This window comes from Centruroides vittatus, unplaced genomic scaffold, assembly GCF_030686945.1.
Source record: "Centruroides vittatus isolate TY-2023 unplaced genomic scaffold, ASM3068694v2 contig_904, whole genome shotgun sequence".
In the NCBI taxonomy this organism is placed as follows: domain Eukaryota; kingdom Metazoa; phylum Arthropoda; class Arachnida; order Scorpiones; family Buthidae; genus Centruroides; species Centruroides vittatus.
The window spans coordinates 1407577-1433913 of record NW_027122594.1 but is presented as its reverse complement, the minus strand read 5'-3'; the positions used below and the strand labels follow the sequence as shown (position 1 = coordinate 1433913).

The following is a 26337-nucleotide window of genomic DNA, read 5'->3' as shown; positions in this document are numbered from 1 at the left end:
CTTCTTGAAGAAGTTCTGTTATAAGTTGAGCAGTTTCGGTAATGTCTACTCGTGTAAATGTAGCAAGGGTTCAATAATGGTAAATTGCTGGAATCTACTGTCAAACCGTTCCAAAAGATTTTTAAGATGAGTAATAAATAATGTTAGGTCAAAATTATTTTCACCAGTCACTTTTTTCATCCTTGGAAAGTGTACAACAGAATTTATTTATCCAAAACTAGTTTGGCTTTGAATGTTTTTGTAGAGCTAATCATTTAAGCTAAATGCTTATTTTTTTCCTGGAGATCCAGGTTTAAACTGTTCAATTTTTCACATACGTCAGTTAAAAAAGCCTAGTCCATTAACCATTGTAGGTTGTCTAATTGTTCAAACGTTTGACCTTTTGAAATAAGGAATTTTTTTTATCTCTTCTAAAAGATCAAAAATCGTCCAAGTGCTTCGCCTTTATTTAACCGTCTTATATCTGTATGTAAGATAAAGTCAGCTTGGGAAGATTCGTCCTTTTCTACAATGACTTTAATTAAACAATCTGTGTGATTAAGGATTTGCTCGAATTTTGTTAATTATTTTAACAACAACATACATAACATGTTCAAAAGATAATATTTTGGCATATAATGATGATACAGTGATAATACATAAAGTTCGAAAAGGATTCATCTTTCTTGCAATGAAAAGTGAATCCATTATTGCAACCCACCATTGTTGTTGGTGCACCATCAGTAATTATTGCTGATAAATTGTGTAAAGGCATATTAATTTCTTTATATTATTAATATGCATATTAATTTCTGTTGAGTAATTTTTAAAGATATTATAAATATCTTCACCCATTGTTCGCTCTTGCATTGATAGTAACTGTAATAGTTCTTTCACACTAAAATCACCAAATACCATTCTTATTATTACTGCCAATTGCACTGTATCTGATATATCTGCTATGTTTTAATTATTTAATTATAATGAGAAATACTCACATTCTTCCAAATCATTTTTCAACTGACTTTGCAAATCTGTTGAAATCGCCTGGATTCTTCTTGTACTTGCATTGTTTGATAATGGCAAATCTTGTATTGCTGAAATAATTTCTCGTATATTAGAAAATGCTCCAATGGCTCCAATGATAAATGCTTCTTTAACCACTAAGGTATACATTAAGCCTACACACGACCCACTGTACATTCCTTCCTCATCCAATAATCCGCCTGCTTACAAACTGTCAGCATTTAGGGCTCTTATTAGAAGGGAATTTAATTACTGCTCTAACATTTGCGACAGGTGGCAAGAGTTAAATAGTATCAGAACCATTGCTGGATCCTTAGGATTTAAAACAGAAATCGTTGAAAAGTTAATAAGATCGTACTCGGTACCTAATAAAAATAAGGAAAAAGAGAATACAAACAAAGAAATTACTAAATTCACATATAACTGAGGAATGCCCAATATCACGAGGTAGTAGCCAACTACAAGAGTACAGGATTAATATATGAACGGGCTTCCACGATTTATAGTCTACTTAGAAACGACAAGGACAGGATAAGGAGGAGCAGTCTAGAGTGTACAGAATACCATACAAAAATGATCAACTAGGGCTAGATAAAGAATATATTGGTGTCACCACTAGGAAGTTGAGTAAAAGTTTTAAAGAACATGTGTATGATATATATAAATAGAGCACTATCCAAAGTAGCACAAAGTGAACGTTTGGTGATTGATTGGAATGAAGCTAAGGTTATTAGACAGGTGGAAAAATTTGAAATATACCAGTATAGATCCGGCAGTACGGGCAAATGTTTCAACTATAAAGACGCCACAAATTTACCGTAGCACAAAATTATCCGTAGCATGTAATGTGATGTGATGTGTTTATATTTGACATGACGGTTCATCAAGGCTCGGTACAGTGCAGCAAAACGCTATTATGAAACGCACGTGCTCTGCACAGTAGACCTTGAGAGAGTGCGCTGCATGCAAGTAGCTTTGTTTACTTCTTACCGAAACACAACACGGCACATACGCATGCAGTAGAGATTATTATAGTGTATTATTGTTGCAATGAATAAAATGTTTCTTTTATTTACAATATTTTTCCTTCATTTTATGTGTGTCCTCCTTTTCATTGTAAAAAAGTTTGCCACCTTAATAATAAATATTAGTTCTCGGATACATAAGGTGGTTATGTCAATATATTCAAAGAATCTGAGTGATTATTGAAAGATTAAATTTTCTTTTTCTTAATTCGGATTTAGGCGGATAATCTCAAAAGAACTATGATTGATTTTGTAATGACATTCGACGTTGTGTTTCTCCTCCACTGACACAACGCTGTTGCATATTAAGCAAATATATTTCTCTCTACTTTCGATAACAAAGTAGTCTCCTTCCTAATCTTAGTTAAAATGGTAGGTTCGTTGTTTTTTACTTGAATTACTAATTTTGGGTAAAATGTCTATGTACAAAAAGAAAAAACAAACACAACAAAACGATACCATGTGAGTAGAACGAGTTCACAACGACAACACGCGGTGACAACTAATACCATACTGCTAATACAATAGAGACGCGATTATAATAGGCATGACGAATTAGATCAGTGTAGCCATTTAGTGGATTTCTCACTACATCTAGCAAGATTTTAAAAATTAAAGTAGCTTTTTATTTTCTTTATTTTTAAGATTTAGTTCTTTTTCATTATTTCAACGCTTTACCGCCAGCGCATTTACTGTAAATAGCTCTGCAGGCGCATGTGCGCCGGCGGGCACGAGGTTGGGCGCACCCCTGCCGTATTTGCATAATTTTTCTAACCGGCGTAATTTCCGTTTAGGGATTTTAAAAGAGTTTCCTTTTAAAATATATTTTGTGATGTGAAAAATAAAATATTTTTTATTCGAGGAAAATAACAATTAATTGCTTTATCTCTTTATCGGAAATTAATGTGATCCTACTCTGACCGACTCTTGGGTTTAAGCTAGTGTCTGCCGGACGAAGACGAGCCGTCCCTGGCGTTTTAATGTATTTAGGAAAGTTGGCTTTGTTACAGAATGTAAGTTGCCGTAAATATATTGTTAGATCCGGAAATGTTTAATTTTTGCGCCACCGAAAAATATTTTCGGTTTTGAGATACCGGCTACGTTCGAGTATTTGTTTTCCGACGGAATGTGTTAAACGACTTTAATGTCTATTTTGCATTTTGAATACGTTTTTAATGAGGAAACGGTTTAATCCTAGAATGAATTTCCCAAAAAAAAACGCGATTCCCGTTCTGGTTAATGTTACCCTTGGTGCCAAGATGGTGGCTTGTCTCTGATTCCAGTAAGGAAATAGTGGGACGCTCGTCTAACTTAACCTATCCTATTAATTTGGTTGCTAATAATTATGGTAATTTGTTAGGTTACGTTAGGTTAGAACGAGCATCCCACTGTTTCCTTACTGGAATCAGAGACAAGCCACCATCTTGGCACCTAAGGTAACATTAACCAAAACGCGATTTCCGTTCTAATTAAGAGAATAATGGAATGAAAGCTGGGAGATCCCATTTCGTCTGTCCTTTTTATTGTGGTTGCGATACTTGCGTAAATTATTCTACGACCACCAAATTATTATTAGTCTAGTCCTCCACTTGAGATTTTTAGTTGCGCGATTTTTTCAGTCGCATAAATAAAACTCGTTGTTTCCAATACAAGTGCATACACTTGTGACTAAACAATCGCTGCGATTAAAAAATTGAAACCGGTTCTATTTTTGCTGCGACACGACTGCTGCTCTACCCGATGAATCGGAGACGTGCACGGACGTGTACCCACTTGGCGATAGTCTAGTCGCAGTTTTCGAGCAGTTTGGTCTCTGTTTAAAACACTGCAAACAAACTGCAAAACTCCGTTTTGTCATTGGGTAATACTGGAAAAACACTGCAGGGTGCTCACATAAATCTTCAAATAACTTGTAAAACTGCCCTTTCCGTAATCTTTGACTTGTTATTGGATGTACCCAATAATGATGCTTCTGCGTTTACTTCTCGCCTGAAGCAAAAGAGCGATCGCACGAGTAGTTTCGACGACATCCATTGGAAAACTGTTCTAATTAGACGATTTATGTATCGCAGTGTGTGCAGGTGCACCTTGTAGATTTTCTCTGGCAGCAATTTATTGGTTGTCACGATTAGAAATCGCAAGTGGAGGCTTAGCCTTAGTGTTTTAAATAAATCGGTGAGTTTGCGTATTTGTCAGTTTTGTCGAATGAGCTCGATGACGTCTTTAATATAGTATAACAAAAGAAAAAAACAACAAAAATAAACTATGGTTTTTTAGCAAATTCCTACGAATAAACGGGACAGCCATTTTATTTTCTGTTTCCTAATTAATTGTTTCGGTGAATATTGTTTGTAAACAGATAAAATAAGAACAGAGAATATGGCAAAAGATTAAATTGCACAGGGTTAATTTTTTTTATAAGAAAAATGTTGCCTGTCTGATGGGGAGTGAGAAGCGAGATGTGGAAAGAGAGTGTTACGGAAGACGACTCGTTACAAGGACTGGTGACAAGGAAGACTGAAACGTTGAAACAAATGGGGGAAGAACTTACAAAAAAATTAAGGATGATGGTTGGAGGAGCAAGAAGAAAAGACCGAGGCAATGTTTCAAAAAGTATTACGGAAAGAAAAAAAAGGCATCCAGGAAGAGCATTTCCCGGCTAAGGACTTGCTACCAGAATTGCCGACTTTAGAAATCTGGGATAATGCAACTTGAACGGATGGTCAAAAGAAGGCAGGGAGAAGAAAAGAATGAAGAGAAGAAGATATGCCTGGCAGATGAACAACTTGGAAGAATGTAATGTCTATAGAAAAAGATGATTCTGGAAAATGGTCCATAAAGATGCTTTGAAAATTACAAGTGGAATTGGAATAATTACAAGATACTATTGGTTTTAGATGCAGAGTATAAAATCTCCGAAAACTGCTGTATGCTTACTTGCTGGTTCTAAAAAAATTGAAGCCGAAGGTATTATTTCGAAAAACTAATCTCTTGTAGGTGTGAAGCATATGCTAGGATTCGTAAAACTTTTAAAGGGCTATTAAACCTTTCTCATTAAAAATATATGTGGTTAATGGACTTTAGGCTATGGCAAATTCTTGTCGGCTTTGTTAGAATTACTGCCGGAAGTCATGTAAAATTTTAAAAATTGACACACATTCCTATTTATCTTAATGACAAAAAGGATGAAAATGCTATCATAACAGATAATGAAACTTAAAGGTATCTTATGTAATTGTAAGTTTTTAATTATTTAGGTGGATGATGGAGGTGAGATAATTTAGGTGCATATGATTACAGTAATGCAAAAGAGACACACAGCTGAACTTTTCTAATTTATTAGGATGACTGATATAATAAATTAAATACATGATGCAGAAAATAAAAATGGTAACTAAAGTTCAATTGTACCCATTTTTTAAATTATACTTGGTAATAGCTGATACTTATTTGAAAACCTTGTTTGATTTGCAAACTTTTCAACAAATAACTGTATACCTTTATTTCATTTTTTTGGATTTAAATATAAATATCTGTAAGCCCAATAGATATACTGTATTAAAGCAAAATGATTACCTGATTAAATTGAGCTATGTTGAAGTAGAGTTGAACAGGAAAGTCCAGCAGCACTTTTGATTTTACTTGCTACAACTTACATTGAGTTGGAAGTAAATAAATCTATTTTGTCATGAGATGATAAACAACTTCTAGGACACTTTTTAGTGCTCAATCAATTCCATGTTTTATAATAATAACCGTTCCCAATGTGCTATAGCTAACGTTATACAAATTTGGTATTCATGTGGTACGTTTTTAGTTTGCTCAATGATTATTACAAGCAACGCATCTCACTGTATGTTATAAATAAATATTTGATATAACTTCATTTGCTTACTTTCTCCTATAATTGTATGAAATTTATACTGATCTTATAATTTTGTTTCTAAAATTGTTTTTTAATGTTTAATTTTCAAATAATTTGTGAGTATAAAACTATTTAACATATTAAAATAAGACACAATCATTTTTGCATGTTATTTCATTTAAACAATTTATTCATTTACAGTGTAAAAATATTACTTGAACTTACATTTCTGTCTAGCACTGTAATATAAAACTGCATGATTTTTTTTTTCTATTTGAAACCATTTCCAAACTAGTATAAAATTCTAATTGTGGCTTCTTGTCTAAAGTGTTTCAATAGTATAATAATTTAATAATTTGTTTTGTTCTATTCATTTTCCTTTGTACATTACATAATTTAGTGGTTCATGTAATAATAGCAAGGTTGAGGCCAAAGTTTTAAATGCGAAAACATGTACTTTGGACGTTCGGCGCAGCTTTCCCGTAAGCCTAGAAGTTTGACAATGGCGTTTGGAATGTTGAGCATGATTCCACTGACTTTCCAAACACCATTGTCAAACTTCTAGGCTTACGGGAAAGCGGCACCAAACGTCCAACGTACACGTTTTTGCGTTTAAAATTTCGGCCTCAACCTCGCTAATGCCTTGTAGTAGTCCAACGTAACACAAATAACCTCTTTTTGGTGTTTTTGTCTTCTTTCTGTTGTTCACTTGATACTTCCTATCTGCTCTTATATTCCTTCATTCTTTGTATACCTGGCTTATTCTTCTCGCATTTCTCTTTTTATGATTGATGTATTTGTTTTTGTAAAATCTTGAGTTAAATACTTGTATGAGGAATCAATGCAATGATATGGTTTTCTCTCACACTGTGTTGCATCTCCTTTGCATCTCCTCTCATAATTTGGGAATGGGTAGAGGCCAATATTTTTGACTTTGAGCCACTGCTGTTTTCCATGTTTTCTGACTTACTGCAGTTGATATTTTTTTGGATTCTTTCATACTTCATTAAACATTTTTACAGATATTCTATCAACTCCTGGTGCTTTCCCATTTGACAGCTGTCCTAATTCCCTTTGTATGTCACATTGCATTGGTTCTGATTTTAGAGTACTTTTTCTATTCAAATGATCCTGTTATTCTACAGTCTTGCTTGTAAAGATAATGTATATTATTTTCATTTTTGAAGCGGAGCATCAGTGAAGCTTCTTCTATGAGGCTTAAACAATCGTCTTCGTTCTCAAAATCTATTTGATAGATTTTGATTAAATTTTGCCGTTTTCTGTTAATTGCAATGTGGAATCCAAAAATGCAATAAAAAACTGGAGATCCATGACTTTGTTTTCAAGATATAAGGTTGTTTCGCGATCACAGGCAACAAAGTGATAGCACGTGAATTGAGTGACTTTGTCCTGTGATGTTTTACGATTGCTAGCACGTCTTGTATGGACTTATAGAAGCAAGTTCATTCTCAAAGTTTAATGGATCGATTTTGATAAAATTTAGCCATTTTCCATTAATTGAGATGAGGAATCCAGAGATGTAATGTAGGTCTATTTAAATGTAAAAAATCCAGCAACAAACTGCTTAAGCTTGAAACAGGGTAAACAAAATTGTGTCCCTGAACGCACTTACACATAGAGAAATACAACTGAATGTTTTTGTATTTCTTGACATTTCAATGTCCCCTAGATCCAAAAATGTAAAAATCTTGGGAGAGTCATTTTTTGAAAACAGTATTACATGTGCCTAATGGAAAGTAGGCACAAAAATCGAACTTAACACAACAACAAAGCAATCGTCGTCAATTGCTTTGTTCCTGGATTATCTCTCTGTATCTGGCCAGTGCAAGGATTGTCCCCCCTGTGGCCTGCAGGTCTTTGGTGGTAAGTGCAAAGTTTACCTGTCCACATTTATGAGGTACTGTACAAGAATTGCCTCTGCCTAACAGGTGCAGGGATGGCTTCTTTCCTTCTGGCTTTGCTTCAATTCTGTTGCGATATGACAAAGTCACACGATGTCCTAGTATATTTCTATGTAGTGAATACTCTAATTTCTTCTTGTTTTATTTACTTCATTTAAAATTTTGGTTTAAGTATATTGTAATTTTCTTCACTGGTATTTTGGGAGTATGTATTGGAAGATAGGTATGCCAGAATTAGCTCATAAATTCTGAACTGTAAGAAATAATGAAGAAGCTTATCTGTATTTGCAATATTTTCATTTATAAAGTTTTTAGACTAAGACGCTTGCAGTGAGGTTACATTGTTTGAGTTCCTGAAGGAGGAATAATTATGATAGAGGTCATGCAAGTAAAGTCAATGCATGTTCAAATCTAGCTTTTAGGGAATGTGCACTCAAATAGTCTCAATAAAAAATGTTATGATCTGTTATGATATGACTTTTTGTTGTGGGATTTAAAGAGCATTGTATGTTTCTTTCCAATGCCATTTGTGATTTGCTGAACTGAACCCTTGTATTGCTATGGCCCCCTGTTAGTAGGTGCATATTACATTTGTGTGAGAGAGAAACTGGAGTATTAGATTGACATGTGTTGTCAGTTGCAATACATTTTGAGTCACTGTAAAGCACAAGACAAACTTATTATTGTAATTAACTGTATAGTATGTACACATTGTCAAACCATCAATAATCTAGGTATTGACAGTCAAATTGGATCAATCTTCTTGAATAAATGTATATTTTAAAATGTATATTTGTTACTGTTATTTCTCTCCCAAAAAAATTTATATCATTCAGCTTTGCCGAACATGTTATTAAAATATATATCCTCTTTTATTGTGTTTCAGAGCAAAGAAGCGGATGGACAGAGAAGACGTATTTGGAAAAAAAGATAACGGTATCATATTTTCAGTCATCAACCAGTGGAGATGAATGTGCGGATTATAACAGACAGAAACAATATCAAAACAGGCAGAAAACTTACAAAAACAGAAGACATTGCGTTAGTTCAAGTAGTAGCTGCAATTCTTCACCTGTTAGTCAAACTGGAATAGATAATGAAGCAATGGAATGTGTAAATACCCAAAATGACATGCCAATATTAAAAACAAAAGTTGAGTTTCCTCCACCGCCAAATATAATGGAAGATAGTGCTTCAAGGAAAAATGTTGATAAATGTCCAGAGAGGATTGCATCTGAAAGAAGTGATAAATTGAATTCTTTATTGTGTGACACTCAGGATTCTAAAAGTTTCAAGTGGTCTTCATATCAAGATCAAAACATCAATGATGTTTCACCTGCTTCTCAAGCAAATGGTGTGTCTGAAACAGGAAACAGATTATCTCAAAAAAATGTTGGAAGAGTGTCTCCATTTTTAATGGTAGATTGTACCCCTAAATCTGGATTTCAGTTTTCATCTATCTCGAGATCGGATTCTAATATTTATAATCCACAAAATACAATAGTCGATAATTATAACATTTCTACCAGTTCCATAACAAACAATTTTAATAATTATAACTCGAATTCTCCAATATTTTTTAGCCCCTTTTCTAATAATTCAGATTATCAAAATCAAATGGGTTGGCATTCACCCACTCTTTCTCTGGGTGATAGTGCTCATCCGGTCGGAAGAGCGAGTCCAATTGTATCTTCGACATCGTCGTCACCTGTCGAATTGCTGGTAACCAATCTGGATCAAAATATCGAAGCTAATGAAATGAAGAAAATTTTACTTTCTGTTTTTCGTGAGCATATCATGGTGAGTTTAATATTTCAATGTTTTATTAAATTAAATAAACATAAATAACATAAACATCAATTCAATACTATTGAATTGATGTTTATGCTATATACATGAAAAAATGCATTGAATTGATGTTTATGCAATACTATGCTAAATGAACTGCCAGGTTACCTGTTGGGCTGTAATAAGGCTGATTTAAAGATCAGAAATAAAGTAATTTAGCTATAGGTAAGGTGATCAGGCTGTCATGTAATGATAAATTTAATAATTAGATATAAATTTAATTTTTAATGATTTTGGAAGAAAAGAATATGAACTAACACTTACCATGTAGATGCGTTGCCAGTTATGCTACATGGACCTCAGAGTGATCTTTGCTTCCAGAGCTATTAATTTAGATATACCCATACGGGTCAGTAATGACAAATTATCAAGTTATTTAGTACTTAATTACATAGCCATATTGTAGCCTGATAACTTGGCAGTTGTTTGGCTCTAACTATAAATCTGGTTTGAGCTGATATGAAGTGAAAATAAGATAAAAGTATAAATTGAAAGATACTTTTTTGAACAAATTAATGAAGACAGATTCCTGCTTTAGTTGATTATATGTGTTATTTCAAATAGCAAAAATTACTACAGTCTGCGTGATTATGATTGTTAGAGATTCTTTCTAAATTCTGGGAGATAAATTCAACTTGTTGAGTGTAAATGAAGATTTATTCAAATGTCATGTCAGAGGGATCTTGATGAATTGTTCAGAAACCTAGCAGTGAAGTTTAGTTTTAGTTTAAATTGCTTTAAACAATATATTCAGTTCATGAATTTAGAGTATCTGTTTCAAGTTTTTTTTCTACTTGTTTTATTTCATTGAAAGTGCCTCCTATGGTATTAATTCCTAATATTGATGGTGTTTTATTGCATTGATACATGAATTGGTAAATGCACAGACATCAGATATAATAAGTGTTTTAGTATCTGAAAACTGCAACATGATGTGACATTTTTTGAGATGTAAGCATCAAAATTGATAAGAAATCACCTTTATTTCTCCAGAAATAAAAATCATATTGGACAGTGCTATTAATGGATCTCAAGTGTCGTTGTAGGAATTAGTCTTGTGCTGTTTGTTGCAGCAGACTGAGAAAAATGTTTACGTGGTCCATAAAGGGCAATTGTATTTACCTGAGCCTGAGCCATTTGATATCGCATACTAAATACTCAGATAATGTCTGCGAAGAATGGATAAGTACTTATTGTACGAATAGTCCTTTCTTGCACAGGCATTGTACTATGTACACTTGTGAAGAATTGAGTCCAAACATTATTTTATATTCTGAGCTGTTATATGTTGAGTTTTTTCCTATTTTGTTGTTGCTTCTATCAGCAGGTCTCAGTCAAAACTGCATTTACAATTTGGTGAATTAAAAGAAAATTGTCATTGAATTGTTATGTTGCAGGGTAATTTAATCCACATATCAGTAATATTTTGTTTAATATCATATGGAAAATGTCGGATAAACAGTTTTTTGCAAATAAGTATGTAGTCGATTCCACAATGTTATCTAGTAAAAAGAGAAGGTCAAAAATAAAACCTTGCATGAGTCACATGAAAAGTTAATTAGGGCATTGAAGACATGCAAGTTGAATAATTTATTAAACCAATAGCTATTGCCAGATTACATTTCTTTTTAACTAGAGCTGTAAAATTATTATTCATATTCATTTAAACTTTAACTAGAACTTGTTCTGTATACATTACAGTAAATATGATAACATTTTATTTAAATAAGATGACAAAACTTTCGTGTTTTTCATTTTACCATTTCACTTATGTAATTTTTAAATACAAAGCATGCGAATTAATTAATGAGACTGTTGTTATAACATAAACACAAACCTGTTTTTCAAAAAAAATTACTTTTAAAATAATCTTCTCATTACTGTACTGTGTAGCGATGACGAGATTATTTGTATAATACACTGTTAATGTTCCTTCACCAATCCGATCAATATTGTCTTCAATTGAGATTTGTTCAGTTTTTCAGTTGTTACCTTTTGGCTGCTCAGCATGTTGTAAAAATGTTTGTCAAGACAAACATTACAAGATTTTTTGTTTTGCAGAAATAATAAAAACATTAGCAAGAGCCGAATTGGATGAATACGGAGGTGTTGAATGACCATGGTTTGTATGGAGACCAAAAATTGTAAAACAAGTAACACATTCTAGGTTCCCACATCTTTTTTCGTGAGAGAAACCAGTCGTTGACAAATTATTCATTACTCGCTTGCTATATTAATTTTTGTAACTTCTATGTTGATTTAAATAATATGCATTAACTATCGTCTCTCGGAACAAATTTTCTAACCTCTTGACATCTGATCAACCTGGCTCTCTGTCTGTCATTCTCAGTAGATTAGATCTTTCTGAAAATGAGCATGCCATCAGAAGAACTATACTCTACTCAAAAATTCATCACCAAATGCAATTTTAAATCCTGTAAAGTTTCTTTGAGACTTTCCATAGTTTTGAGTAAAATTTAATAACTATCCATTATTCCATAAATGAAAATCAACAACTTTAGTGCCTTTGACCGGTGTGCTTCTCTCTTCTTTCTCTGTAAAACGCAAACGTTTTCTGAACCTCGTTGGTTCTTCGTCAGGCGTAACGGAATTCCATTACGCCTGACGAAGAACCAACGAGGTTCGAAAACGTTTGCGTTTTACAGAGAAAGAAGAGAGAAGCACACCGGTCAAAGGCACTAAAGTTGTTGATTTTCATTTATTTTCACTCCGGTGTTGTTCCTTTATATATTTTATCCATTATTCCATATTATACTTATCTAACTGATACAGAAATACATTCATTAAAGTGATCTCAAAATGAGAAGCAATGCATGTTGAGACTCTTATGCAACTGATGACCGGAAAGAGCATATTCTAGTGGTCCATTGGCGAAAGGCGGTACTTATTTCTACCCACGGAACAATTACCAGTGTCCCAGTCTCATCATTTAATTGGCACACTGTGTACCGTTGAACTTGAAAATATTTTTAATTGAAATCACTAACAGGAATTGATGCACTGTTTATTTTCAATAATAATCTTGATAAAATTATTGAAAGTTTTATATTAAATAAGTTATTTGTGAATTAAATAATTACTCTATTGATGTAGAATGTATTTCCTGTTGCTATAGCAATATTATAATATCAAAATTATTATTTTTAGGTGTTGCACATATCGATGCTTTTACAGCCAGATGGAAGTTTAAAAGCCGTCGTCAAAGTTCCATCACTTCAGGATGCCCAATATGCTATATCACAATTGCATAGACGCAAAATTGGTTTCAAGAGATTGCTGATTTCTTACGTTGCCACTGATCGATCACCTCCATTATACATTCTTAGGTAATTAAAATTTTTTTAATGCATAGTTGATTTATCTAACTTATTTCTGAAAGTATCATATGACTAAATATTCAACCTTTAAACAAAAATATCTATTATTCTATATCATAGAATAGATATTAAACTTGGGTGGCTATGTTGTTTTTTAAGTGTGAATTTTGTATAAATTAAAATTAAGGTTTCATTTTTTTTACCTTAATTCATTCTTCATTCAAACTCTAAATTTAGTATTTTGTTTTTAAGTGACTTGATTAGTCTATGATGATATTTAATGTTATGATTTTGCGCTACCCAGACCTTCGGTCCGATCTCCTCTTATAGCCGTCGACGGTTATGGCTTTGGCTTATATATGCTGGAAGATGGATTAATATTATCGGGTTTAATGAGTGTTTGGTTGTTATGATTTTGAGTTGACTTATTAAGAAATACATTTGAATGAAATGCTAATGTAAAATTATTATTAAAATTATTAATGGGAAGTCTACGCAATTTATTTTAAATACTATACATATTTTTTATTTAAATCATTAGCTAGAATAAAGTGAAATATGGACAGTTTTCCACTAGAACACAGTAAGGAACGAAATTATCTGTATTACATATTATTGCGTCTTCAAGTTTCATCGTATTACTGATAATTTGTAATGAATACTAATGTGATAGCATTTTGCATTTAGTTTGGTAGTAATTTATGATATTATGTATACGTAACTTCATGTTCTTGTCTAAATTGATTATGGTTAATACGCACCTAGGTAGTCCAAGATGGCGGCTCGTCTCCTATTCTAGCAATCAGAAGACTGGGAACAGTGGGGACGCACGTTCTAACCTAACCTAGCCTATTTTAATAAATTACCATAATTATTAGCAACCAAATTATTAGAATAGGTTAGGTTAGGTTAGAAAGGTTAGAACGTGCGTCCCCACTGTTCCCTGTCTTCTGATTGCTGGAATAGGAGACGAGCCACCATCTTGGGCTACCTAGGTACATATTAACCTTGATGAGTACATAAGTTTTTATCTTTGACTGTACATAAGTTTTTATCTTTGACTGTACATAAGTTTTTATCTATGGCTCTCTTTAGCTTTTACTTAATTAAATTGTATTAAAAAATTAGCCAGAGCACTTAGTGTTGCTTGGAAAACAATTCTGTAATTGGATAAAATTTTATGGTTGCAAAATGGTCTGTGATGTACAATAAATAATTTAATTAATATACTAAAACTTTTTACAATTGACACTGACATGTACAAAGAACATCTTTCATACTTACTCCAGCATTGTATATTTTAAATAACAAATGTTTTCGGCTGCATTTAGAGACCACCTTCAAGTAAAAAAGCCATTCCATCAATCAAAAATTTGAAGGAAAAAAGCATTTTAAGCATATAATTTGATTCGAAATTTACATTATAAATCAACCAACATGGATTAATTTAATTTATTGGTAATTACATATCTTTTTTGATTAATTTAAATTACAAAATAAGTTAAAAATAAATATTAAAAATAATATTTTATAGTTTAAATTAAATGTAAATTTCAAATCAATTCATGTGTTTAGAAGGTTTCTTCATTTTGAATGTTTGTTTGATGGAACTGCTGTTTTACTTGAGGAAGGTCTCTAAATACAGTTGAAAACATTTGTAATTTAAAATAAATGATGCTAAAGTTAGTGAGAAAGGTGTTATTTGTGCATGTCAGTCAACAATAAATACAGACACATTAACTGATAAAATCATTTAGTTCTTTGTTGATCCAAAAAATTGGAGATAATTTTGATTGTGATAGCTGCTTCACAGCTGTGTGAAAAAGATTTATATATGTATTTTCAGTATGGCATTGGTTCAGTGAGATGTTTGAGTACATTTGGTCTAGTGAGGAATAAAAGATATTGCAGAACTGGATTAGATTACAGTAAAAGTACCAACTGTCACCTGTAATCCAGTTAAGATAAAGAAATTTATTATAAGAACAAACGTTTCCAACTGTCTTTAACAAGTTTTGGAATGTTACATAGAATAAGATTCAAAAAACAAAATGTAAATAAAATAGAACTTGTTAAACACATGATGGTGATCACCTGCATAAAAGAATGTCGAAGAAAAGTAAAATGTAATCAAAATAAAATACAGAACAATATAAGAGATTAAATAAAGTACATATATAATGTATAAGTACAAATGAAAATACAAATATTTATATTTTTACTTCTCTCTTTATAAGATTTTACATGTTCATAAATGGTCTTTCACATGTGATATTGTAGAAGAGTTTCTTAAAATTAACAGTGAGACCTTTCTTAGTCACTTTGTAAATTCAAGGTTTTCAAGATCACTTGAGTTGTCTCACTTGTACTCACTTTCTGAAGTATCCTCACTTTTCTCACTTTTCAGGTCATTTTCTCACTTTTCTCACTTTTTTGGTCATTTTCACGTGCTTAATTAAGATGTGGGGCAAACCAAAAATAATTTTAAAGCCAAACGAATTGCCGAATTATCGGACTATCAGAATAGAATTTTTTAGAAGAAAATACGCGGCCCTGAGCAGACTCAAAATTGCAACTGCCCGCTCAGTGTCGTTAGGTTATAGAAAACAAAAATTTATTTAACGTATTTAAAAAAATCTTTTATGCACTTAAAAAACCCCTCTCATTACAAATTCAGAAGCCAGTGTTGAGTAAAGTTATGTACTCATGCCATATTTTCATTATTCGCCAAAATCTACCTTATCCGAATTGCATTTCCTTCTACAGAGTTTAAAAATAAGTATTCTAAGCATCCCTGCAGTTTTGGCTGTTTTCTAAGAAAATCACTAAAGTCCTTTTGCAGGGGAAAGCACATTACGCAGAGGGATTAATCTCTCAAGCTGACAACACTGCTGCCGCTTTTAAATTCAAAATATATAATTATTAAAATTAACACGAGATAGTAGCGTAACCTCCTACCACTAAAAAAGATTTCGTTTCTGACCATTTAGTTATCCTGGTTATAGCCCAATAATTTGGCAGATTATTTGGTTTTAATTAACAATCGGGTTATGGAGTTGTCGTTTACAAAAATATTTTTTTACTTGATTTATCTTTAAATAATTTCATAAACTTGAGTTTAATAAAATTACTTTAATGATTTCATAGCATATTGTTAACGTTAAATCACATCTACATCTTCCCATAAATGTATGTTTAAATTGACTACAAGTATAATTATTCCATATAGTAAGTGTTATTTTCATAAAATGTGTGATTACTTTGCTTGTGAAATATCCATTTTTTAATCTTCTCTTATGCCGATTATAATTGTGCATTAATTGAGAGACTAAAAAAGTAAACGAAAATGTAAATTCATATTTACATATAAAATTTACCAAATAAATTAAAATATTCGAAGTGTTGTAAAAAGTACAACACGTAATTGCTTGTGAGAAAGATTTTCACACGCTTCCCAAAGGTTAACAACTTTGCAACGATGTTGGTTTTTATTCATCTGCAGGAAAAAGTTTTTTGTTATTTATGAAATCATTAATAAAATATTATTTTACTTATATTATTTGGAGTATATTTATTTCAGATTTATTATTTTATTTGGAAATCAATATTTACACATCTCGAAGCATTAAAAAATAAACAGTTTCTGATAATGATAAATATCCGAGAATAGCCAAATTAGTGAAATCAGCATCGAAAATCCCGTTCCCATGAATGAGAGGATCAATTTTATGCCGGGCACTTTCTCCTGATAGAGCATCAGTGTTGGAAAGAATGCTTAATTCACTTTTGATTGTTAAGGAGGGACTAAACATGTATGACCAAAGCCCACACCTTGTACCTATTGCAAAGGACGACTGAAATTAGCTTCCTCGGTGCATGGAAATTATCAAGAACGATTGGAAAATGAAAAGAAGTTAAAAGAATAAGAGAAACGGAAAAAAGAGCACAGAAATGTTTTGAAGAACAACAAAAGAAAGCTGTTCGTAACATGAAGATTATGGAACGGCAACTGAGTTTAAACCAGAAAAATGTAGAAGAAAATGAAATACATGCGACAGTCTAAGTTTTGTTAGAAGCAGCAAACAAAAAAACTGGAGAAGGCTATTAACAGCAAGAACATGAATGAAGTACAAGCAGCACGTGTGATGCTTATTAGTGTTAAGTGTTCAAAAGCAAGAGGAAGCGAAATAGAAGGAAGTTGATAACATGCAGAATAATCTTAATAAAAGAACATCATCTTTCATGACTGATTATTTACAGAAGCCAAAGACTTTTCAAGTATTCATGGTTTACTGAAAATACAAAAGCCACTGATTATCGGGAAACAGAAAAAAAAAAACGCGATATAACCGAGTAATAAAAATTCTGGGCTTTTACTAAACAGATTATACATGCTATGGAATCTCTGTTCTTTCATCAGCAAGTGTTTCTGATATAAAATAAGCTTAGTTTTTCAATCCTGAATTTTATTCGTAGGTTATATCGAATTACCGGTAATTGACGTTTACGTAAACATCGAAACCATGAACGCCCATTTAGCATTGTTTCTTTAACAATGACATTGAAAGACAAATACTGTCGATATAAAAACATCAATTGCGATTTTATTATACAGTACTATATAAATCGCTTATTAGAAATTCGTGTAGTTTATATTTTTCAATAAAAATTATAAATGCTGTAATTGAAAATTTAAAAAAAATGAATATTGAATATATAATAGAACACCAAAACTTATAAAATTACAGAGTAAAAATTCTCTAAAAAGCAAAATGAAGTTACTACTGTATAAAAATTTTAGAAGTTTTCGTTCAGAATCAGAGAGATCTTTTCCTTACACGTTATGCGGTGAATTCGAAATTTCACACCTTTATGTGAATTGACGCAATACCGTTAATTCACATAAATGTATGAAATTTCGAATTCACAGAAACTTGTAAATGAGGAGACTGTACTTAAAACTAATAAATAAACAACTTTTATATCAAAAGGAAACAAATGACAATCGATCTATCCACCTGTTCTGCATATTTAGCTCTTTCTCGTATTTCGTTGCAAATAGAAATTCAGTGGTAATTGGTAATTTAAAATTAATTGACTCAAATGCTTTTAAAATTTAGGGGACCAAAAAAACGCGATATAACGAGTGGCTACTATATTACAGTATATACAGAAATTTTTAAAATGTGTTTAACCATAACAGAACAATATAAGAGATTAAATAAAGTACATATATAATGTATAAGTACAAATGAAAATACAAATATTTATATTTTTACTTCTCTCTTTATAAGATTTTACATGTTCATAAATGGTCTTTCACATGTGATATTGTAGAAGAGTTTCTTAAAATTAACAGTGAGACCTTTCTTAGTCACTTTGTAAATTTCAAGGTTTTCAAGATACTTGAGTTGTTCAGGAACAGATGTGCTATGTAAGAGATGTACATTATCAAAGGTGACTCAGATGTCATTGTCATAAACAAAGGCTGCAAGGGCTATTGTGCACAAACCATTTCAATTTGTGTAGTGATGTTTCTGTAGTCAAATATTCAGTGGTCTGCGGGTAGCTCCAATGTACTCATAACGCTGATTTATCCTGTTGTCAAAAATAGGAATTGGGTAAACTCCAGGCAGTGAAGATCAATCACATGTCTCTTTATCATTCCTCAGCAAGGAAAAAACTGTTTGATTTCTTCTAAAAGGGATGTTAATGTTGGCTAGCTGGGATATTTGTCTGTTGGTACTACAGTGAACCCTGTTAAAGGTAAGTCTTGTATGGCAGAACATTGCTTTCAGTAGAACTGACTAGTGTAAGATGGGATTTTGAAAACACTGGATGAGTTTTCTAGGGCAGTGCACTTAATACATTGCAACTCTTTGAACCTAGAATATATATCAAAACAACGAGTAAAAGTTCTTTTTGTAAGTGCTTTGAACAATGCTATTTTGTAAATAAATGGATCATGTGACATTGGTGGAATGAATAAGAGGAGGTATGTGTTCTTCCTGTAGACGTCGGCAGTGAGATTCATTATGTATTGACATTGAGAGGCTACTTCTGTCCATCAAATTTTCTAGTGTTTGTGCCTAAGTGAATAATTATTAAAGAAAAATGACTGAAAACAGCTGTTATGTGCAGTTTAAAACTTTCTAGGTGTGTTTATGGATTGTGTAAGTTTTTCTTATTAGGATATTTAGTTGGAGAAACACAAAAAAAAAAATACATTTCAGGGAAGTCTAAATGGGTTTGAATCTGTGACCTTTGCATATTGATATGTGGAACCAATGATCTAGACAACTCTGCCATTGCTATTTCTTACATAATGCTTAAAATTTACTTTATGATTAATGTCTTAAAAATAGAAACAAAATATTTTGCAGAAAAAGACATTGAGTATGTTTTATCAGGGAAGCAATTCGTATAAAATGACACATGTTCCATTAAAATGTGGTATTAATAATTTCCATTTTTTCCTTGGCAGTTATTACTGAATTATGCTGTATTTAATTTTGTGGAATAAAATAAAACATTAAATTTTAGTTTAAATTTTCATTGTAATTCTAAATATTTATTTATAGATCTGAAGTGGTTGCTCTTTTAATGGATATACCATCAAAAAGATTGCCTCTTTTTAAATTCAGAGAGATTTTTGAAAGAAGGTAAGATATTACTTCTGAAGTAATAAAAATGATAATTGCTATTTTTTCAAATGTATTAAAAATTTAATTATTACAGAAAAATGATTTACAATTTATTCGCAAAAAGATAAGAGATAGTTTGAATTTCCCATCATATATGCACAAATTTTTCTTTGAACATATGCATTAGCTCAGCTCGTCTATATGATGACATAAAATGTTGTGCATCCACGTAGACATAGCTAAATCACGTATTAGAAGTTACACAAACTTATTCCACTGACATTGAAATGGAGTTTGGCTTACAAGGGGAGGGCACGACCTGGGAAATTCACTTTGGGATGAGACTTTGTATATAGGTAGTACTCCTTTAGGATGTTCAATCCTCAAAACAAGAAAGCGCAATGGCCAGCCAATTTTAAGAAAAAGGCCTTTAAAAATTCGAGCTCAGCTTATGTACTAATAAGTTTCGCTAGGTCAGCAGCTGCTGAGCAGCTCAGTTGACATCGTTCTTGGCTACCGCCAAGTCGTTCAGGGTTCGAATCTCGGTCTCGATTAGTATTTTTTTTTTTTTTCTTTCTTTCTTTCTTCTAAAAATTTTTTAAAATAAGTATTTTGAATATGTCGATTTTTCCGACCAATGGCGAGATTATTATTAATCAAATTGAAGACAAGTCTGCCCAAGAGGGACCACCATTTATTTTGCGCTCCAGACTAAAAACATACACAATTTGATTAATAATAATCTCGCCATCGGTCGGAAAAATCGACAAAAAGAAATTTTAAAATACCGACGCCAGGGTGCAGCTTTAAAATTTGCATTTTCCAGCGCTTGTTCCAGCAGATAAAAAAGCGGAAACACCCACTGGCTGGATGGGGTTGAAGAGTAAGACGTCTGTGTGTCACCAACTCCTAGTTTTAACTGGATGTTTGTGTTTTTTTAAAGGACTTTTTTACCTTTGGCGACATGAAGCCTAAAAAGGAAGGCCTGTCGCCATATGTGTGTGTTTTTAGTCTGGAGCGCAAAATAAATGGTGGTCCCTCTTGGGCAGACTTGTCTTCAATTTGATTAATATTTTGAATATATATAAATATTAAAATTTAATTATAATAAATAATTTCATTTAAAAAAATGTTTAACACACATTACATGTCATATTAATTATTTTGTATTATTATAATTAAAAAGTGTATTAATAATCATCATCATCATCATCAACTGTTGGTAAACTGATAGTATCTTCATTCACAGACATTTTAAACTATTTGTATTATGGTGTGATATATTACGGAACACTATGATCTCTTCCAAATCCAAAAGTAAACTGACATTCCAAATATCAGGTCAGTCCATAAGTCCATGCCCATTTTTATGACCTTGAGAAAAATCTTGTTTTGCTGTTGAAAATGTCAGTCTAATGTGATACTTTTCACACTGAAGTGTTAAATTGGATCTCATTTATATAATACTGTTGGAATTGGAAACATTTTAGTTGTTTATTTTTGTTAAAATGGAAGTAAAGGATGAATATAAAAGACATGTTTTATACTTTTTATTTTTAAGTGGTGAGAATTAATAAGAGTAGTAACCTTCGAAAAATTTGATACAATAGAATAATAAATGAAAACTGTTGTTCCATAACTAATTATTTATAACTATTATTATTAATTATTTTGTATTATTATAATTAAAATGACATGTAATGTGTGTTAAACATTTTTTTAAATGAAATTATTTATTATAATAAAATTTTAATATTTATATATATTCAAAATACTTATTTTAAAAAATGTTTAGAAAGAAAAAAAAAACACTAATTGAGACCGAGATTTGAACCCTGAACGACTTGGCAGTAGCAAGAACGATGTCGACTGAGCTGCTCAGCAGCTGCTGATCTAGTGAAACTTATTAGTACATAAGCTGAGCTCTAATTTTTAAAGGCCTTTTTCTTAAAATCGGCTGGCCATTGCGCTTTCTTGTTTTGAGGATTGAACATCCTAAAGGAGTACTACCTATATACCAAGTCTCATCCCAAAGTGAATTTCCCAGGTCGTGCCCTCCCCTTGTTAGACAAATGCAGAACACTTCACATTGAACAAAAAATAGAAGAAAAATTTTAAAGGAATGCTTTTTATTCACATAATTGCACCAAAAAGTAAAAGATACATTTTGTTAGCTTTCACAGAATTCTTGATATTATATGACAAAAAAAAAAAAGAATAATGTGAGGTCTTGTTTTCAGGCCAGTTGTTTAATTTCTCTGTCTATTAGCCATTTGGTCAGTTGCCGAAGATTGATAGGGAGAGTACAGCAGGACTTGAGTTGTACGGATTAGAAACTTGTCAGGGATTCGTGGATATTTATACTTTCTAGATAGCAGCTTTTGTATATTTGGTGGGACAGATATTCAGTTTGGTACTCAAAGATACAGGCAATGTTTTATGCATTGTTTTCAGAGGAAGTTAGCAGGTAAACACTCATTTCAGTTTTTTAACATATTTGGAATTGATTTTTTATTGTTGGAATTTGATAAGGCTGGTTTCCACTTTGTTAAAATGTGCCGTCACTTCTGCTGGATTTTGGGTTGACTTTGTGAATATTCATATTGCATATTCAGTATTGTGTTGTTCTTGGTTAAAGATCGATCATTCTTCATTGACCATCAGTCTTAAGGCTGTGTTTTGCCTTTTCAGAGTTCATGAACACAGACTAAGATTTGATTGTCTTGTAATCTGCTTTTAGTTTCATGACATGTTTTTTTACCATAATTAGATTGCTTAGACATTTGGATGAAATAAGCTTTTTGAGAGAGATGCAGACAAATTCTATGTACCAGTACACTCGTAGATGCTACTCCATTAAGAAGCATTGGTTAAAGATAAAAAAACAAAAAGTACTCACAAAGTCAACTCAAAATCCAGCAATTAAACAATTGCATGATGTCTACTTTCCAGTAGACATCTTCAGGTGGAATGTTATGATTCTACAAAAAACAATAAACAACAACTTACCAGAAAACTGGAACTGTACATGTAGAGGATCATACCTAAATGCAAAATTTTCAGCAAAGAAACACCCAAATTCAATATTTGAACATTTTCGGTCGTTACTTTATCAGCCATCTTCAAGAAATGTAAAGCAGGAAAAAAAATCGTTCTATATATTTAGAATGTAGAATATATATTCTACGAAAAAATTCTTCATTTTGAATCATATGTGCCGCATAGTAGGCATCTGGTTATTAGTGGATATAGATGACGTCATAAAATTTGCATCAGATGGAATGTCATTATCTAGACCAGTGATTCTCAAAGTGGGGGTCGTGAAAAATATTTGGGGGTCGCTGAAAAATTGATGCCAGATCAATTTTTTCAAATATTTTATAAATTTACTATGGATTCATGTTTAGAAATAATAGAAATAAAAAATATATAAAATAATTTTTACTTAAATAAATTGCACATATAAATAATAAAAATAATAAAAATATTTAAATACGAGCCTAACTCCCTCCCTCCGGGATGTTTTTTGACACATACTTATTCTTCGGGGGTCCTTTGAAATTTTTTAGTGCATAAGGGGGGTCGTGGTCCAAAAAGTTTGAGAAACACTGATCTAGACGATGATGAACATAAAACTTCCAAGCCATGGGTACAATTCTGCATCCTTGTGGTTGATGGCATGTTTCTTTATGGAAGCCTTGTAGATTTTATACTTTTCTAAGTGTCATAAAAGCATCTTATCATATGTAGAATTGAGGATCCTGGATAGAAGTATGAAGTCTAGAAGTAAGAAATCTATTATGACACTTGAAATATGAAATTCACAAGGCTTCGTAAAGAAACACATCATCAACCATAAGGACGCGGAATCATATCCTTTGCTTGGAAGTTTTATGTTCATCTATATCCACTAATAGCCAGGTGCTGCACAAACTACGTGGCACACTATTCTGCGAAAAAGTTCTTCATTTAGAATCGTAACATTCCACCTGAAGATGTCTACTAGAAGGTAGATGAAAACATTTCTGCAATTTTTTAATTGCTGGATTTTGCATATTCAGTGCTGTGTTGTTCTTGGTTAAAGATCTGTCATTCTTCATTGATCATCAGTCTTAAGGCTGTGTTTTGCTTTTTCTTGGCAATATTAAAACTCAAACTCGAAAAAAGACTGAGTATAAACATTAGATAGAGAACTCAAAGGTTAAAGGAGTCAGGAAATTTATTGCAATTAAGCACTTTTTGAGATTTTCAAACCCATCTTCATATCAACAATAATTAATGTTCTGACAATTCAAATAGTTCAATCTGAAGATGGGATCTGAAAAGCACTTAATCCAAATAAATTTCCTGACTCCTTTAACCTGACTCCTTTGTTTTCTTTCTAACATCTAATTCTTACTTTCATCCTTTTTCAGTTTTTTTGATTTCACTGCAAAAAAAATTAGAAATGCAAAAAAGTTCTTACTTTCTAGGCATTCATAAGTCACACTATTTAAATGATTAATCTTCAGATATTTAACTTGTGTTTTTCTGCAAATCTATCTTTTACATGGGTGAGTTGGAAAATAAGGTTTTCTATTTTATACTGGCAAAACAGCAACCTAAGTGCACTCAAAACAGTTCAGAATTACATTCTTGTTGCTACTGCTTGAATAGACAAGTGACATAGGCACAACATTCTGTAATTGACTGTTGATACCTGTACAAAGATGGCAGCCATGCTGAATGAATGGATGCAGACAGATGTGTGATTTTTCGTTTGGATTTTGTGGGCAAAGGGTAAGACACCTGCTGATATTCATTGAGATTGTTGTAATCTAAGGCCAGGATGAGAGGAATGTGCGAAGTATGTGGAAGTGTCATGCTTTCTCCAATGGCCATAAGCATGTTGTGGACAACCCGGAGACCTCAGTGTTGTCTGTTCCTGATTACGTTGTTGCCAATATCAACACTACAGTGCAGTTTGAGAGGTATCCTTGTTGTTTTAGATGATGGATTTTGCATCTCTCATTGGATAGCATGGCATATTCTTCACATATGGGATTATTACAGGAGATGAAACATGGATGTAACATTACAGTCTGGAGTCCAAAGCCCAGTCTATGTGGAAGTATACATCATCCCCTCAAGCAAACACCAAGTGCAGAGAGTGCTTGTTGTTATGTTCTGGGACGTTCAGGGGATTTTAATGGTTGATTTCACTCCTTGTGGAACAATTAATGAAACTTATCAGACCACCCAACTACACTTTGAGTTGCTGAGAAAATTTATTTAAACGTAACTAGCATTTTTGTCCTATTAAATAGGCCAAAAACGCTAGTTACATTTAAATAAATTTTCTCAGCAACTCAAGGTGTAGTTGGGTAGTCTATTATTTGCTGTGCGAGTTTTGTTAATTGAAACTTATCAGGAAATCTTGTAGAACCTGAAGTCCTCTATTCTTCATTGAAGGCAGGGCTATTATCAAAGGAGATTGTTCTTTTTTTCTGCATGACAATGCTTGACCATATAAAACTCGTGGTACTGTAGCAATATTTTAATCTTGCACTGGAAAATTCTTCCCCATTCTGCATACACTAGACTTGGCATCATCAAACTTTCACTTATTCTCTCACTTGAGGAAACACCTTTGAGGTCAATCCTTTTTGTTCTTATGATGTGGAAACATTGCGTAGAAAGATGGTCTATGTACTGGTATGACTTCATGTACCGGTACATAGTTCATCTTTCTACACCACATGTTTCCACTTGTTGATGAACAACAATGGTGACTGTGGAAAAATAGGCAAACTATGGGACTGTATTTGTCCAAAAACAAGTTAGTTACAATACAAACTTTAATTTTGTCAGAAAAACAATAGGGAAACTTATTTTCTAAGTCTCCTCTTACTTTTTTCCAGTTTGGGTTATAGAATTTTTTTTATTAAGTTAGAATTAGAAGAATTTGTGATAAAACATTAACTAAATACACCAATCAAAACCTCGATAATCCCAGTAAATAATTTAATGTAAATTTGACAAATATTTTTGTTCTTGCACAAGATCTGCTTCAGGTAAACATTAAATTATTTACTGATGTCAAGGTTTTGATTGATGTATTTAGTTATAGTTATTGATGAAGTTAATATGAAATTAATTTTGCTAAAAACATTAATTTTTGTGAGAAATTTGTTTTTAAGGAATTAATTTATAACATATTATGTAATAAATTGAACTTAATGTTTACAAGTGTCATTTTTTTTTTAATTTAAACTGATAATTTATGTTGTTTTTTGGAGTTCTATTTCTAATTTTGTTGTTATAATTTATAGATATCATAGAAGTATAAGTGTTTCTGAACTATATAAAATGAAAGATGCTGTGTCTGTCGTAGAAAGTTCGATGGGAAGAATGGTGTGTTTGAATTCAGATTTTCGTTATACTCCATCTCCGACAGATTCTGAAAGTTCTCAAGTTAGTATTTTATTAATTTCACTAGAAGAATGACTGAAACACCTTTTTTTTTTTTTTCTCCAGCAATATATTGTTTACATGCTAACATTTTCAGATGTATTTAACACCCATCTTCAGGGAATAATAAAAAGAATATTACATCATGAATAATATATTGCTGGGGAAAAAAGGTGTAAGATGTTTTAATTTAGAGAAGTCCAGTTTGAGTCTGTGACTAGAATAATAAAATAATTTATT

General features: G+C 32.1%; 1 protein-coding gene across 1 annotated transcript in view; it reads left to right on the top strand.

Moving 5' to 3' along the window:
- Window positions 1-26337, top strand: part of LOC136984131 (meiosis regulator and mRNA stability factor 1-like) — a 129460-nt gene that overhangs the window by 41126 nt on the left and 61997 nt on the right. Inside the window, 5 exon segments of the mRNA XM_067281066.1 lie at window positions 8704-8740; window positions 8742-9617; window positions 12834-13012; window positions 19585-19665; window positions 25959-26100. Coding sequence (XP_067137167.1) covers window positions 8704-8740; window positions 8742-9617; window positions 12834-13012; window positions 19585-19665; window positions 25959-26100 — 1315 coding nt within the window.